General features: G+C 35.7%; 1 protein-coding gene across 2 annotated transcripts in view; it reads left to right on the top strand.

The window, feature by feature from the left end:
• The window catches only part of Reps (RALBP1 associated Eps domain containing), a 199,330-nt gene that overhangs the window by 151,348 nt on the left and 28,793 nt on the right, over positions 1-19,189 (top strand). Inside the window, exon 10 of one of the 2 annotated variants that reach the window (XM_075295783.1) lies at positions 5,926-7,934. The exons of the other annotated variant lie outside the window; for it this stretch is intronic. Within the exon in view, the coding sequence (XP_075151898.1) occupies positions 5,926-6,582 (657 nt within the window). The 3' untranslated portion in view covers positions 6,583-7,934. Of the gene's footprint in view, positions 1-5,925; positions 7,935-19,189 lie in introns of those variants that run through there. 2 annotated transcript variants of the gene reach the window in all.

Raw genomic sequence — 19,189 nt, forward strand, 5'->3', positions numbered from 1 at the left:
ACAAGTAGTTTTATAGCATGACAAACGAATTTTTAACTACCAGTTAAGAATTTTTTTAAGGAAATTTCCATCGTATTTTGTAGGCCATGAACTAAACGATTGCTACTTAGAATTTGTAAAATTTCCTTTCGAGTAGTTAATCTTCGTTGAAGATACGAAAAATGAACTAAAATTCTGGAAAATTCTTGTAATAAATTATTGTAAAAATCTTCTTAAATTTACGAGACACTTTTTTTCTGTGCAGCCAGCTTCATAATGTTTGCAGGAATGTAGCATCCATATTCTATATTTATTTTTATAAAAGAGCTATCTTATAATTTTCTTTTATGATGGCCAATCCGAATCTCTTCCTCTTGAACAAGAACTTTCCCAAGACTGAGCATGGCCGAGAACTAGAAGACAGCCAAGTACAAAGAGGTAGCAGATCGTAAGGGTGTTCGTCACACAAATTAAATGGCGCTCAAAGTGGTTTGGTTAATTACGAAATAAGACTCAATCATAGCTCGTCCAAGACTAGTTTCAGTTTGGGGATTTAAGATTATGAATATTGGTGACAAATTTTACCAACTGAAAGTAGTTATAAATTTATGACACCACAAAATAAATAGAGAAAAACATATATAAATAAATAGCTAATAGATAGTAAGTATCCGTACCCTTATTATTATACCATTTGTTTCTGAGTAGTATTTATAAAGGGTGATTCTTTTGAGGTTAGGATTTTCATGCATTAGTATTTGACAGATCACGTGGGATTTCAAACATGGTGTCAAAGAGAAAGATGCTCAGTATGCTTTGACATTTCATCATGAATAGACTTACTAACGAGCCACAACGTCGAATTTTCAGTGAATGGGCCCTAGAAAAGTTGGCAGAAAATCCGCTTTTTTATCGACAAATTTTGTTCAGCGATGAGGCTCATTTCTGGTTGAATGGCTACGTAAATAAGCAAAATTGCCGCATTTGGAGTGAAGAGCAACCAGAAGCCGTTCAAGAACTGCCCATGCATCCCGAAAAATGCACTGTTTGGTGTGGTTTGTACGCTGGTGGAATCATTGGACCGTATTTTTTCAAAGATGCTGTTGGACGCAACGTTACGGTGAATGGCGATCGCTATCGTTCGATGCTAACAAACTTTTTGTTGCCAAAAATGGAAGAACTGAACTTGGTTGACATGTGGTTTCAACAAGATGGCGCTACATGCCACACAGCTCGCGATTCTATGGCCATTTTGAGAGAAAACTTCGGAGAACAATTCATCTCAAGAAATGGACCGGTAAGTTGGCCACCAAGATCATGCGATTTGACGCCTTTAGACTATTTTTTGTGGGGCTACGTCAAGTCTAAAGTCTACAGAAATAAGCCAGCAACTATTCCAGCTTTGGAAGACAACATTTCCGAAGAAATTCGGGCTATTCCGGCCGAAATGCTCGAAAAAGTTGCCCAAAATTGGACTTTCCGAATGGACCACCTAAGACGCAGCCGCGGTCAACATTTAAATGAAATTATCTTCAAAAAGTAAATGTCATGGACCAATCTAACGTTTCAAATAAAGAACCGATGAGATTTTGCAAATTTTATGCGTTTTTTTAAAAAAAAAAGTTATCAAGCTCTTAACAAATCACCCTTTATAAGAAAATATAAATATTTATCGGATATGCATATTTCAATTTCTTAATTTATAATGTTTGTTGCCAAAAGCACAGAAGATTTGACAATTCGTTGTAGATATAGGTACTCATAGTGTTTGGGTAACAACCAAACGAGATGAGTACTCTTTTCATACTGATTTATTCACAAAAATGTTCTTTCTTACATATATACACTTACAAACTAAACTGCCTGTGCATCCGACCAACTGATCGTAGCACACAATTATCCCTTATCTACTTTGTCACATTAAGATCCCAAGTACACACACATCACACATGCCCCCTTATCAGCCAGTGTAATGATTTTCTTGCGATCCTAAGTAAACAAATGCGTCCCTTATCCCCATTTAATGATAGGGACCAATTCTAAGATATTTTTATTGTTGCCGTTACAAGATGTTGTTATCGCATTCATGTTCAAAATATATTTACTTTGAACATTCTCCCAGCCGGGAAAAAGGCTATCTAGACCGTCGCCCCCCGTGGGAACTGAATCGCAGCAATGATCCTCTTTTTGATGATTCTTCTTATAAATAGACCTGTGAGAATTAGTAATACTAGAATCACTAAAATAAATGCTAAGTGCCCTGACCAATGATGGAAACTTAAGCCTCTTAATTCAATGTTCTCCTTCTTTAAATGGAGAACTTCTTTCAGTTCTGTACCTGTGCTCTAATGGGCATAACTTTGTGACTGGTCTTTTTAACTGTCCGCTTTGCGTTTTGACCGTAACAACTCCTACGATTCCATCTTTACCCGTATGTACATCCGTAACCTTCGCTAACGGCCAACGAGCAGGGCGAGTGTCTTCATTCTTCCGTATGAGACAAATCCCACCTCCAGATTTAGATCTTTTCTTCTCCATTTCGTACGATTCTGCAAAGTGGTTAAATATTCCTCTTTCCACTTTCTCCAAAAATGATTTTTTATCCGCTGCAGCAGTCTCCACCTGCTTACACATCCCAAGCTTCGTTCATCGCTCTTCGCCGGAGTTTCTAACAATGGACGTCCAACTAAGAAATGTCCTGGGGTTATGGTGTCTACATCCTCTGCGTTGCTACTGAGCTCATGCAATGGTCTTGAATTTAGCACCGCTTCAATTTGAGCCAGTACAGTGCTAATTTCTTCATATGTTAACTTCGTGTCTCCAATAATCCTTTTCAGATGAATCTTCATCGACTTAACCGCGGCTTCCCATAGTCCTCCGAAGTGAGGAGCTGCCGGGGGGATAAAATGCCATCTTATTTTCTCACTCTCCATAATTGATGCAACTTTAGTGTTATTGACCCTGAATCTATTTTAAATAGGCTGAAACGATGCAATCCAGATCTTCCAACAGCTCATTGGAAGGTTCGTCTTTGAATGAAGTGGATGGACCAAGACGGCATGCAGTGTTTATATTGAACACTCTTTGCCAAATCTAGCAAAGTCCCAGGGCCGTGTATGTTATGGCTTTCATTATATCCAAATGAAGGTGTATAAAAACGATCAGCTAAAGGATTCAGAAATGGACAAGCCTCTGTCTGAATCAGAAGTAAGCGGATCCTCTTGCGAAGTCGAGGGAGATACCAAAGTTGAAGACATGGATAGATACTGTATGCGTGAGGAGGTTTCTACTGCGTCAGAACTCACCAAAGTTGAACCTATGGTTATTGCGAGAGTCACCGAGATCTCTGAAGAGGACATTCTTGATGACTCGATTGAAGCGGCTGATGTGACGGTTGTTGAAAATATCGATTGTCCTACGGATCCTCCAGATAAATCTTCATCATTGTAAGGCTGCATGTGCTGCCTTAAAAGTTCTCCTGATGAAAGGGGACATAGACATAGTTCTTATTCAATAACAATACGTTTATAGAAACAAAATATGTGAATTAAGTACTACGGGGTTCAAACTATTGCAGTATACTGGTAATGATGTAATTCGAGCCTGTATAATTGCTAAAAACGAGCTTAACTTGTTTATGCTTCCTTCAATGTGCAATGCAGGCACTGTCGTTGCCAATTTAGAAATAGCTAAATGAAAATATTGGGTATCTTCGGTCTCCATGGGACATGACAGGGAGATGACTCCATGTGCTGTTAAGACCTTAGTTTAGGAGTTACAGAAAACAAAGACGAAACTCATTATGGGATGCGATGCGAATGCGCATCATATTATATGGGGAAGTAGTGATACTAATGCAAGAGGAGAGTCGCTAATAGAGTTTAATCTGGAGTACTAATCTGGAGCGCAGTGGAGCGGATTACTAAGGCCTTCAACATCTCACTGAAAGCTGCATGCCCTAGAGGGAAGCCAAGGGGAGAAAATCGACCACCATGGTGGTCTACGGAATTAAGTAATATGAGGAAATCCTGCAGGAAGCTCTTTAACAAAGCAAAGTCCACAAGAGCTCCGGAGGATTGGGACACTTACAAGATGAATCTGAGAGCATATAAACGAGAACTGAGAAGGTCTCAACAAAACTCTTGGGATGATTACTGTAGCAGTATTGAGAATACGTCAGAGGCTTCCAGACTACCTGGTAAGGAATCTGGGGTTCTAGGATTCATAAAGCGTTGGGCGAAGGAGTTTTCGGATCCGTATGTTACCAAGAGGTTTTTTACTGACCTTCATAGACCCATTCTGGAGTATGGCTCTATCGTATGGGAACCTCAGTATGATGTTTATATTGATAGGATAGAATCGGTTCAGAAGCAGTTCTTGTTGTTCACTGCACAAATCGTTTTTTTTTGGAAACAATTCTGCGACTTTTGAACGGATAAAGATATCAACATAATTTTTTCTTTGTATGAAAGCTGAGGTTTAATTCTAAGGTTGGAAATTTGTGTGTATATATATGGATCGTTCGATAAAAAAAAAATAAATATACTCCCATGTCCAAAATTCGGAATAGCAAATCGCAAGAATTTATTTTTCTTATAACGCACAAATATTGGTACTCTTTGACTCCAATCCATATGTAATTTGACCTTCCCATTAATGAAAACTAAATTAGCAAGATTTAAGTTAATATGTTTCAGAGTTATGAAATTATAGCTAAACGAAACTTTTGCAAATTCCGAATATCACAACATGGGGAAATCCCCCATATATTCAGACAGCCAAGTTTAACGACCTTACATATTCCAGGCGAACTAGAATCTGCGTGAGATGGGTGTTATGAATGAGAATGGGAGAATTGCAAGGGTTCCGACGACACTAAACAAACATGGCCCCAATTAAACTTAAACCGCACACTCCTCATATCTGCTATAACGGGTCGCTGGCCTATACTTGACTTTGCAAAGACTATTGCGTGAAATATAATAACTGCTGCATGAGATATCATGATCCGGAGGATACTGAATCAATTAAACACATCGTATGCATGTGTCCTTCATTTTGTGTTATACGCCTTGTGGACTATAAGTTTATCCGGACGACATTATAAGTTAAGTCCGAAGGCATAATCGATACTGCTGCATGTTTATGGGATCGATAACAAATTTACCGATTATTTAGTCATCAACGAATTGTCGTATAGATTGGACACACTGTAAGATTCTTTACAAACACAGACATTCCGTCCGGAAAAACTTACAGTCTGTAAGACGCATTATGCATGAGCGAATTTAACTTAAGAAGTCTGCAAATGTTTTGAAAACAATCTGGTTGGTTCAAGAGAAGAAAATAATCGTGTGGGTTCAAGGGTAAAAAACTAGAAGTGCCTATATGTAATAGGTGTTTTTAGTTAATATGGTATCACAATATGCTGAATAGTCTAAGTGAGCCGGAAAATAAATCCGGCTGCCACGTTAACCTAACCTAACCATTATTAGCATATTTGGATAACAAATACTGTTTGTTGGATAGTAGCATATCCAGTCTTAGTCTTGTATGTAATCTATACGGCTGATGAGTCCTTCTCTGTAACTGGAGGATGTACCCCCTGCCTCCATCCCGATCATGGTATGTACGCTGTCCCTACGTTATGGGGACGAGGCCCTCACGGTTGGAAAGGGCGGGAAAGTGGGCGATGGGATCGTTAGAAGAAAAAAAAACATGTACTAAAGTACACTATTGTACTTCGTACAATAAAATCTCGAATGCACATCATACATTATAAATGCATTTTAAATGTGTTTTATTTATCTCTGCTAAAAGTAATATGTGTACAAAAGCGTTTAATTTATTTTGTTTTGAAGCTTACTGTGAATTATATATTATAATATTATAAATATTATAATATTTGTACTAAAATGAGTTTTTTATAAATCTTATTTTTTGTAGACAACTGAAAATGAACAAATGCATTCCTTACCATCCCAAAACATAACAGGACGAACTGCTCCACAAGTTGTTACGGCTCAATCTATGCCACCCACACGTCTGTCACTTCAATCGAATCAGCGTGTATCTGCTTTTGAGGTGTATCGGAAACCAAACACACCTAGAAATTCTATATCTCCAAAACCAATAACTGCATCAAATGCAATTGCAGCTGTATTACAACAGCCTCCAATACCACCCCCATTTGGAGCTGTCGGGGCGACGGCTCTAACGGTTCTACCTAATTGCGAGCTGTATGAGAAAAGGGTGAATGCTATTAGTGATACCCTTCGACATGTATCCTTCAAACAAGAAAACAATATGACTGATGTATTGCGCCATCTGCGTGAACAAAATAATATGCTGCTAAGGCTTTGTAATGATCTCAGCGATGAACTACTTACTGTGCAAACGAGAAAAGAGGAAATGAGACTTCAGCTGGAATCGTCTTTAGCTCCCAGCAATGATGTGGCACTGCCATCGGTTGCATTGCCAACAACTTCATCAACATCTGCTCTAGGCCACGCAGTAATGCGAACAGGCTCTTCGATATCAGCACCGGTTACGGCCAATGTAACTGGTGGGTCTGGAAGTTCCGGCGTTCATTCTAATGTATAAGCAGCTCAAATTGTTAACAAATGTGTTAAATATCCATCATAGAATCTTGTTGTTTGTTATACAATGGAAACAGATTTTCAAAATTCCTCCTATCTTATAACTACATAATCACTAACACACATCTTCGGAAGACGTCGTGAGATTACTTATACCTTCCAATATAATTATATGTTACATTTGAGTTGAAACTGTCGGACTATTGCCTGGGATTTAAACTTTAACTTCAGATGTAATGTGTTTTTTACATTTTTATGTATGAAAACCTTCTAGTATTAGTGCTATATAATCTACGATAATTTGAAATCGATGGTGGCATTTGATATAGGTTTAAAATGACACCAAACCCAAAGCATAGTAAAACTCCGCGATAAGCTTTAAAGTACGATGTTATGATGTCTGTATATATCTAGAGGCGATATTACGTCAGTATAAAATTAGTGTTATTGGTGTTGTTGAGTTCCTAAATCTATTCCTTTCCATTTCGAACATGACTTTCAATTTGTTACTGTATATCAATGTAACTGCATTAGTTATCGCTATAGTCAGTCCAAATACCGGATTTAGGCAAGTTTATTTTTTCTTATCTCTCCTAACAATCTAGCAACGAAATATAACTTATTGGTTTAAGGATGGCGACAAGGATAATCTGAAACATTGTTTTAATCTCTTTATACATGGTGAAGTCCAACTCGTTCGCAAAGATTAGCCTTCAAAGCTATTCAAACGTATTTCGGTTAGCTTTTTGGATCAGCACCGGAGCATGAAATATAATCCGACCAATATAATTCAAAATATGCGAATATAATAATCGGTTATACAAGTCCTAGCTTTTTATTATTTGCACAGGATGTGTATCAAAAGAATAATCTACGTATATACACGTAAATGTATAAAATTGTTATTTATTCATAATTATTTATTATTATAATATTGTAATCTAAAACGTTTCTCATATAAAAGGAAACCTAGATATTTCTGAAATCAACTCAATATTGATGGGACTGGAATGAAATGAGGTATCAATCAATCTCATTTCAAGCAAATAAAAAAATATGGTATATATTTAGTTCTCTTCAGAAAAAAAAAACAACAAATGTATTTTTCTACAATAACAAAGACCCCGATTCCTTATCATGAGCTAAACATACTTTTAGTATTCGAACACTACTATTATATTATAAAAAATAATTTATCGAGGCAATTGTATTAGATGCATAGATCTGTTCATTCCGGAAATGAAAATTTTTTTCAGAATCCACATCGTTTGTTTTTAAACAAGGATATATGTATTTTTATTTTTATGTTATTTTAACAAAGAACCAGAAAATAAAGTATATAATTTAAACTATTTATATATTGTTTTACAGCAAATCTCCTTACTTTAATAATTTAAATAAGGTGATGTATAAAGTGAGGTTTCTCTCGTTTCTGAAAAACGAACGTATGTTATTCAGGGGGAAGTGTTATTAAACACAATCCGGTTGAAATAAAACTACATGAATACACAGATTGCGACATCGTGGCCGCATTGAACATTTATCACTGAGTTATTACTTGTGCTTTCAATAACATCTTGAATAACAATATACAAGAAAATGGAGATCGGTGCTTTGCAAGGGGTGAATTTAATTCCTCAAATGTTTCAAGTAACCCAATGAAAGTAACCAAATGAATAAGAAAGAATTTATTTCTATAAAACACAAGTATTAAGCATGAAGAAAAACGTTTGATCACACATAACTATAGTGTTCTCCTATGAAAGTGATTGAAACTAAAACTCAAGAAGTTTCGCTTTCTATGTGAAATAAAGAACTGATCTAACTGGAAGTGCAAAAAACCCAAGATGAATGAAGTTAAATCAAATTGCCAATAACACTCAACTTTCATAGACAAAATTCAATTAGATAAAAAAAAACATAGAGATAATAATAGAAATGTAGCCAAATCAATGACATTTCCACCCCCTCGAATCGTCCACGATTCACTACAACACGTCCAGGATGGCAAGTTTTGAAACTGGTCTCCTTATCACGCCCGTATTAGCATTGAAATCCGCCTTCTATCACCTGCACCACACGATCGCGCTTCCAATGCCTCCGCGCCACTATCACAAATAAGCACTAGGTCACCACTTAGTTCGCCTAGTAAGAGTAGGCAAGTATGCACTTATCCAGCGCATCCAAAAATGATCACGTAATTGACGAGACATAAACCATTGCTTGCTTTGCACTACAGGTTTGTCAGTTATTGAAACAGCAGGAGTCTGAGCGGCATTTGTAGCACCAATCAAGAAATGGTTGGGTGCTAATGGATCTTCTTCTTCATGACACAAGAGCAAGTGTATTAAAGGGCGTGAATTCGCAATGTTTTCCGCCCATTCAATAAACTTAGAAATGTGTGTTCACGGAGCGAATTCTCAAAGTTATCCTTAAACACGTTTCACATTGTATCATATGTTCCCATACTCCTCCTGCGCACACACTGAAAAAAGTTTACTATTTTTTATGAAAAATGAATTAACCTATAGTAAGAATGACCATGATTTGGCGCCAAAGATTTTTTTCATCTAGATAAGTTCATGATTTTCTTATAAATTAGTTCATGTATTGAATCGTATTTTAGTTCATTATTGCTACTCTGTGGGAAGAATGTACTTACACTCATTCAAAATATTCCTGCTATCCGGCAAAATAAAAAATTTTTGGGAAGCCTATATTAAGAAATTGGCTTCAAATAAACTGTTTGTCAGTATAATTCCAAAAAGTAGAGAAATTGAGTAATTAACGGTACAACAAGCCTGTATACAACTAAGAAATTTTTCGTAGAATAAAAGACAATTTGCTGTAACCACCAGTACTCAAAAATTATTATTATATTACACAAAACTATGACTTATGATATACAATAAAGGAAATAGTTTTATTCGTACTTTGGATGCAGTTACTTGTCGGTAGTTAGTAATTGCTCCTTCAAAAGGGTAATGTTCTATGTTAGTAGGACTAAACTAATTAATTTCAATTGCCATGTTTTCTATCCATATGAAAGATATATGGCATAAGTTGCTGTTTTCATTGCATTTTTGTCCAATTCCACCGATTAGGCTAGTTTTTGTTGTGTGGATTTGCTTTATAAGCATCTGAAATTACAAAGTTATACATAATATAAAAAATATTATCAAATTCTGTCGTATATAAATTTTTAACTTACGGTTTTCAAGAGAATTTTCTTAGAACCAATAAAGATATCAGCTTAGTTAGCATTAAGCAGTAAGAAGATTCCAAAAAATACCATTAGAATGCATGTCTTCCTGCAAATGAAAATAATTATTTTTAATTTGTTGAAATTTTGGTTTTATTATAAATGGACGAAATACCGTTTATAGAAAAACTTACCACATTAAAAAAATCCATCCAGTGGGTACATTAGTGGAATCATATCAATGGACTAATGGGACATTCTTGAAATTCTTCTCGGAATATATGTGAAATAAAAATATTATAAAATTAGACATAATTTCCACTTGTCAGTACAGCATTTAGTATTTAAGGTGGATATTAAGTTCGAGTTTAGCGGCAAAAATCGCTATAATCCATTTTAAAGAATACAAACTTTATAAAAAACGTTGGGGTATTTTCCATCAAGTTATATTACGAACCGATTTCCACTGTTTTGCATATGTTGTAAAGGTCTCGAACTCTGTGAGGTTTATAGATATAGAAAATTCAAGAAATGTTTCAACGGAAAAACGGGAAAAGTTTTTCTGCGCTAAAAACAGCATTACAGCATCTGCAATTTTTTTACAATGGAAAAATTAGAAATGCGTGCTGTCATTAAATATTTACATAAAAAAGGTTTCTCGGGACAAGAAATTCATAATGATATGGTGAATGTGTTAGGTGAAAGTGCTCCTTCATATGCAGCAATAAAAAATTGGTTTGCAGAATTTAAACGTGGTCGTACAAACATTGAAGATGAACCACGTAGTGGACGTTAAAAAACAGCAACAACAATAGAAATTGTAGCCAAAGTACATGATATGGTATTAAATGATCGACGAATAAAAGTGCGTGAAATTACTAATATCATGGCATCTCAAATGATCGAGTCTGTTAAATTTTGCATGAAGAACTACAGATGAAAAAGCTTTCTGCAAGATGGGTGCCGCATTTGTTAACAGTCGATCAAAAACGCATAAGAATGAACATTTCTCAAGCTTGTTTGGATCGTTTTAAGCGAAATAAAATGGATTTTAAGCGTCGTTTCATAACTGTTGATGGGACACGGATCCACCACTATACTCCAGAGACAAAAGAACAATCCAAACAATGGGCTGAAGCTGGAGGAAGTGCCCCAAAGAAGGCAAAAACAATTCAATCTGCTGGTAAGGTTATGGTAACAATTTTTTTGGTACTTTAAAAGTGTTTTATTGATTGACTATCTGCAAAAGGGTAAAACAATAAATTCAGAGTACTATTGCAACCTTTGGATCAATTAAATACACAATTTCCAGAAAAACGTCGTGGCTTACAACATAAAAAATATTTTTTCATCAAAACAACGCACAAGAGTGTTTTAACAATGGCTAAAATCAACGAATTAAAGTACGAATTGCTTGACCAACCACCTTATTCCCTGATTTAGCTCCCAGTGACTTTTACTTGTTCCCAAATCTAAAAAAAATCCTTGCTGGCAAGCGTTTTACCTCAAATGAAGATGCAATTACAGTTGTAAACCACTATTTTGAAGACCTTGAGGAAAACTATTTTAATCAAGGGATAGAATTGCTAGAAAAGCGTTGGAGTAAGTGTATTGAAGTTTCAGGAGATTATATTGAAAAATAAATTTTTTTTTGAAAAACTGACTATTCTCTTTCATTGATAGAAGTTTTCGAACCGCCCTCGTACATACAGCGCACATTAAAAAATTATAACTTTAATTCATCGCAATTGCTTTTTATTTTAATTTTTTATTCCAATATAATCCCACTGCGAACTACAGTGATGACGAAAATTTAGATATTGGACCAATGACGACTATAGCAATGCGGTAAAGTTCAAAAGAGAAACGATTGAATTGTGCTGCGCAAATGGAAAAGTCAAACTGGATCCATTACTTACACCACCACAGCCACTGAAATCATTGTTCGATGGAAGTGATCCCAGTTCAAGCAATATTATTCAACACATCCTTGATTACAATAACTGCTTTCGCATGACTTCCTTTGGAGCTAATATCATTCGAGAAGGCGGCTTCATGCCGATTTGCAAGGTAAAAGATACCAAGGCCGTATTCAGGGGGGGGATGAGGGGGATCAAACCCCCCCCGAAATGAATGAATATTTTTATATAAAAAAAATATATATATATTTTTAGCTGCATAAAAAAATCTTATCGAAGATGTTGAAGAAAAGCTGGAGGTTTTATTTTGAAAAACGCTTAACTATAAAACTTGCACAAATCATAGAATACTAGTTGAAAAGCCCGTCAAACGACGGTCGAAAAAAAACAACTTGTTTTTGTTCTCGCACCACAAATTTCATTTTTGGAAAATGTATTTCTGCTTTTTATGTGTGTTTGTTGTTCTTTTTGTGAACATGGCTCGCTTTGTTTGGCCATAGCAACAACAACGAAACAGCCAAACACACATATGTAAATGAAATGGCGCAAAACCTGCGAAAAGAACCTGCCTAATTTAGCGATGGAAGCACTTGGAGAGTGCAATAAAGAGACATTTCCAAACGTGCATATTCTTTTAAAAATGTTAGTCACTTTGCCAGTTACTTAGGGATGGAAAATACAATTTTTAAGAAAGTACAAAAAAGGTATTTTTTGAGCGGAAAGGTACATTTTACTAAATTTCAACAAAAATTTCACTGGAAGATTATTGTCAAGAGACTGAATTTTAAAGAAAATAAAATTTTGACAAAATTTTCTATATAAATAAAATTTTGCAAAAATTTTCTATAGAAATAAAATTTTGCAAAAATTTCCTATAGAAATAAAATTTTTACAAAATTTTCTATAAAAATAAAATTTTGCAAAAATTCTATATAGAAATAAAATGTTGACAACATTTTCTACCGAAATAAAAAATCGATAATATAGAATCGCATTCTTTTTTCGACTAAAACATTCTTGAAGTTCAATAAAATCCTGTTTTTGACTATGTCTTTTACAAAATCGAGATTTTCTTCCCACATGAACATGTCTGTTTTGCCACATTTGTAAAAGACTATTAGCAAATGAGGTTGTTAAAGACTTTCTCAAAATATTAAAATATTTTGTCAAAGCTATTGTACCATAAATCTGATATCGACTCAAAAATGTCTACACAAAAGGTAACGGACGGACAGACGAACAGACGGACATGGTTATATCGACTCAGGGACCCACCCTGATCATTATTGCCAAAGACACCATGTGTCTATCTCGTCTCCTTCTGTGTGTTCCAAACATATGCACTAACTTATAATACCCTGTTCCACAGTGTGGCGCAAGGTATAAATATGGGAAGCATTTAAATCTGAAGCAATTTTAAGGAAACTTCGCAAAAGTTTATTTATGATTTATCGCTCGATATATATGTATTAAAATTTTAGGAAAATTAATGTCATTTTTACAACTTTTCAACTCAGCAGTGGCGATTTTACAAGGAAAATGTTGGTATTTTGACCTTTTTTGTCGAAATCAGAAAAACATATATATGGGAGCTATATCTAAATCTGAACCGATTTCAACCAAATTGAGCACGCATACCTACAATGCTAATTCTACTCCCTGTGCAAAATTGCAACTAAATCGGATTCTGCTCCCTGTGCAAAATTTCAATCAAATTGGGCCAAAACTCTAGCTATTAGAACAAATCTGAACCGATTTCAATTCAATTTTGCGCACTTAACGGCACTACTAATTTTAATCCTAGTGCAAAATTGCAAACAGATTGGACCAAAACTCTGGCTTCTAGGACCATATTACTCCATATCGGACGAAAGATATAAAGGGTGATTTGTTAAGAGCTTGATAACTTTTTTTTTTAAAAAAACGCATAAAATTTGCAAAATCTCATCGGTTCTTTATTTGAAACGTTAGATTGGTCCATGACATTTACTTTTTGAAGATAATTTCATTTAAATGTTGACCGCGGCTGCGTCTTAGGTGGTCCATTCGGAAAGTCCAATTTTGGGCAACTTATTCGAGCATTTCGGCCGGAATAGCCCGAATTTCTTCGGAAATGTTGTCTTCCAAAGCTGGAATAGTTGCTGGCTTATTTCTGTAGACTTTAGACTTGACGTAGCCCCACAACAAATAGTCTAAAGGCGTCAAATCGCATGATCTTGGTGGCCAACTTACCGGTCCATTTCTTGAGATGAATTGTTCTCCGAAGTTTTCCCTCAAAATGGCCATAGAATCGCGAGCTGTGTGGCATGTAGCGCCATCTTGTTGAAACCACATGTCAACCAAGTTCAGTTCTTCCATTTTTGGCAACAAAAAGTTTGTTAGCATCGAACGATAGCGATCGCCATTCACCGTAACGTTGCGTCCAACAGCATCTTTGAAAAAATACGGTCCAATGATTCCACCAGCGTACAAACCACACCAAACAGTGCATTTTTCGGGATGCATGGGCAGTTCTTGAACGGCTTCTGGTTGCTCTTCACTCCAAATGCGGCAATTTTGCTTATTTACGTAGCCATTCAACCAGAAATGAGCCTCATCGCTGAACAAAATTTGTCGATAAAAAAGCGGATTTTCTGCCACTGATTTTGGTAATAAAATTCAATGATTTGCAAGCGTTGCTCGTTAGTAAGTCTATTCATGATGAAATGTCAAAGCATACTGAGCATCTTTCTCTTTGACACCATGTCTGAAATCCCACGTGATCTGTCAAATACTAATGCATGAAAATCCTAACCTCAAAAGAATCACCCATTATATGGGAGCTATATCTAAATCTGAATCGATTTCAACCAAATTTGGCACGCATAGCTACAATGCTAAATCTACTCCCTGTGCAAAATTTCAACCAAATTGGGCGAAAACTCTGGCTTTTAGGACCATATTAGTCCATATCGGGCGAAAGATATATATGGGAGCTATATCTAAATCTGAACCGATTTCAATCAAATTTTACAGACTTGACTATACTACTAATTGTACTCCTAGTGCAAAATTTCAACAAAATTCGGCCAAAAATCTGGCTTCTGGGGCGATATAAGTCCATATCGGACGAAAGATATATATGGGAGCTATATCTAAATCTGAACCGATTTCAATCAAATTTTGCACACATGACTATGCGACTAAGTGTTATGTTTGTACAAAATTTCAAGAAAATCGGTGTAAAACTCTGGCTGCTGGGTCCATATTAGTGCATATCGGGCGAAAGATATATATGGGAGCTATATCTAAATCTGAACCGATTTCTTCCAAAATCAATAGGGATCTATTTTGACCCAAATTAGGAACATGTGCCAAATTTGAAGGCGATTGAACTTAAATTGCGACCTAGACTTTGATCACAAAAATGTGTTCACAGACATACGGACGGACGGACAGACGGACATGGTTATATCGACTCAGGGACCCACCCTGAGCATTATTGCCAAAGACACCATGTGTCTATCTCGTCTCCTTCTGGGTGTTGCAAACATATGCACTAACTTATAATACCCTGTTCCACAGTGTGGAGCAGGGTATAAATATTGTATACATACCTATGCATAAATAAAATTTTCTACACATGAGATTATATGAATATTTTTTTTTAAGTTGAACCCCCCCCGAATTAAAATCCTGGCTACGGCCTTGAAAGATACAACACATAACTAATCACTCACACCAACACAATGAATTGCAACACATAACAACTACGTATCAGTGCTGCCGCTACTACTTCAATCGAAGTATTTTGCTTCATTTTCACAAAATTTACTTCGTCACTCCATCTTCCAAAAATCTGCTTCACTTTTTGTTCTGCTTCAAATTTTTAAATTTTCCCCATATTACCTAATTGTTTTTCCTATTCCTTTAATTACGATGAACGTAGCGGTTTTAATCATTGAATTATTAACCGATGTGGACTAATTTTTGCATAGGTGTTAGAGACCATATACTTACACCATGTACCAAATTTCAGCCGGATCGGACGAAATTTGGTTCTCTTAGAGGCTCCGCAAGCCAAATCGGGGGACAGGTTATATGGGGGCTATATATAATTATGGACCGATGTGGACCAATTTTTGCACGGTTGTTAGAGGTCATATGCTGAAACCATGTACCACATTTCAGCTGGATCGGATGAAATTTGCTTCTCTTAGAGTCCCCGCAAGCCAAATTTGGGGGTCCGTTTATATGGGGGCTATACGTAAAAGTGGACCGATATGGCCCATTTGCAATACCATCCGACCTACATCAATAACAACTACTTGTGCCAAGTTTCAAGTCGATAGCTTCTTTCGTTCGGAAGTTAGCGTGATTTCAACAGACGCACGGACGGACATGCTCAGATCGACTCAGAATTTCACCACGACCCAGAATATATATACATTATGGGGTCTTAGAGCAATATTTCGATGTGTTACAAACGGAATGACAAAGTTAATATACCCCCATCCTATGGTGGAGGGTATAATAATATGAATTCTGTTGTTTTGTTTTCAAAAATGTATGCTACTTCATTTTTATTCAATCTACTCCACTTTTTTCCAAAATCTACTTCACTCAATTTTTGACTAGCGGCAGCACTGCTACGTATACACGACACGATGAGAAGTTACACCCAGTGATGCCAATTTGGTGCTTTCAATTTGAACAGGGGGCTAATCACGGCATTCGATATCGAGAACTTTTTATCGAAATCTAAATTTTTCGGATCACGGGAGTCGATATCGAGTTTTTTGGATCGACAATTTTTTCGATTGATAAATTGCAATCGTAAAACATTTTCACTTGTTTTTTACATTGTTTTTCCATATATTAATAGTAAATATATTAGTTTTAGTTCGAATTGTTGCTAATTTGTAGTAAATTTAAATGTAATGAACATATTTTGAATATTTAGGACTAATGCTCCAATAAAAGTTAATCAAAAATTGGTCATAGTCGAGTTCGGGAGCGAGCATCCTAGCTTGGCAAAGAACCATATATAAAGTGCATATGCTAGATCGATATCCAAGAGATTGTGATCAACCAAATACCGTATCTTTCCGTGACAACATAACGCTTCTGGACCACCTTGTAAGAATAGTGAATTATGAAGGCTTCCACTCGCAAAAAATTGTAAGACGGCAGACAATTGTAAAGTGATCGAATTGACGTTGACATGCCACCATGTGATGGACGATTTCGTCAGCCGAAATCGTCTATTGAGCCTGCAAAAGGTGATTTTCTAACAGTGCACACCATTTCAAACCCATGTACTTACACCAATAACAATGTGCACTTTTATTCCTTATTTGACGCCGAATTATTCTATATTCATCTCATCCTCCAATTAGGAAGGAATTCGGAGGAATGTATGGGTCCATAAGATGTAATGCAATACAATTTACTTTTTACTTTGAAACCTCCACAAACATGTTTTTTTTTCTACATTCTATTTTGTGACGCTAACTTAATTTTGTCATTCCATTTTGTTCTGCTTCGTTTTTTACTGTTGGCAACGCTTAAGAAATTGCATCAAATTTCGATCGAATCCCGTGATCCAAACTTTTAATCGTATCGACAATTTTTTCGATACGATTATGAATTCGATATCGAATGCCGTGATTAGCCTCCAGTATTGAGTATAATTGACGACATCTTTTCATACAAAAGTTCTGATTAGACTGTCAAAAGCTAAAGAAACTCAACTATATTGCAATGGAATTTTATTCTTATGAAGGTGGTGTTGATCCTGTTTTAATCAATATTGTTATTCTTTTTAAAAGTCTAGCAAAGAGTGCAGAATTTCTGAACTTGATAAAGATTACATTAAAAATGTTAGTTATTGTTGTTTTTATACCCTAAACCACATAGTGGTTTGGGTATAATAAGTTTGATCGGCCAAAAAATGTGCCTACCAGAAATATTGATTTTAGACCCCATAAAATATATACCGATCGACTCAGAATCATCTCCTGAGTCGATCTAGCGCTTGGTGTCCGTCCGTCCGTCTGTCCATGTATTTGTTGTTCACAGGATTCCGGTCGCAATTATTAACCGATTTTGATGAAATTTGGTACAGGGAGTTTTTTGGGCACAAGGACGAACGCTATTGAATTTGGAAGAAATCGGATCAAATTTAGATATAGCTCCCATATATATGTATCGCCCGATTTCGACAAATGGGGTCACGTTGTGCGTTTTTGCAAACGCATCGTCACCAAATTTGGCAAAAGGTAATCTTTTCCATCGCCCTTCAAGTCTGCAAAATGTCATCCAAATCGGTTCAGATTTAGATATAGCTCCCATAAAATCATGCAAAAAATCATCGAAATCGGTTCAGATTTAGCTATAGCTCCCATATATATGTACCGCCCGATTTTTCTAAATTTGACCATAAAACCCTTATTTATCAACCGATCTTACCCAAATTTAGCTAAATGTAGTCTTCTATAGCACTAACTATATGTGCAAAAAATCATCGAAATCGGTTCAGATTTAGATATAGCTCCCATATATATGTATATCCTGATTTTCCCAAATTTGGCCTTAGAACCCTTATTTATTAACCGATCTGACTAAAAGTTGGCTAGATCCAGTCCCCTACAGTACTCACTATATGTGCAAAATTTCATCGAAATCGGTTCAGATGTAGATATAGCTCCCATATATGTATCACCCGATTTTGAAAAATTCGCCCCTAATAACCTTATGTTTGACCATACAGGCCTCATTTCTTAACTGATCTTACTCAAATCTTGCACAAGGTAACCTTTTGTGGTATTAATCAAACCCGCAAAATATTATGCAAATTGGTGCAGATTTAGATATAGCTTCCATATATATGCATCGCTCGATTTTCCCAAATTTACTCAAATTTCAAATTTTGATGTACTAGCCGATCGTACTTATACGTACTTGCAGCTCTTACATAAGAATATTGCTCTATTTTTACAAATTTGTATTTATTACCCACACTAATTTAACGATTTTCTCTTTTTTAATAATGGGCTCAATATTAGTGGCATACTAGCTCCGTAGGCGCAATATCAACACAGCCAGTGTTGCTAGAAGTAGGGGAAATTCCCTATATGTAGGGTTTTTCGAATATTTAGCGTCTTGTAGGGACGTAGGGCCACAATGTAGGACATTTTCATTCAACACAATTTGTAAGAATTTTTACATTTTGGTGGATCTAGAGGATGAAATTAGAAGCCGGCAAGGCTTGATCTTTAACAATGTGTGGTAAACTTTACTCCTGTAGAAAATGTTGTCAACATTTTATTCCTATAGAACATTTTGTCAAAATTGTATTTCTATAGAAATTTTTTTCAATATTATATTTATATAAAAAATTTTCTCAAAATTTTATTTCTGTGGAATTTTTTCTCAAAATTTTATTTCTATAGAATTTACTGTCAAAATTTTATTTCTATAGAAAAATTTCTCACAAAAATTTGTTTATA

The sequence above is a fragment of the Haematobia irritans genome, chromosome 2 (assembly GCF_050003625.1).
Source record: "Haematobia irritans isolate KBUSLIRL chromosome 2, ASM5000362v1, whole genome shotgun sequence".
In the NCBI taxonomy this organism is placed as follows: domain Eukaryota; kingdom Metazoa; phylum Arthropoda; class Insecta; order Diptera; family Muscidae; genus Haematobia; species Haematobia irritans.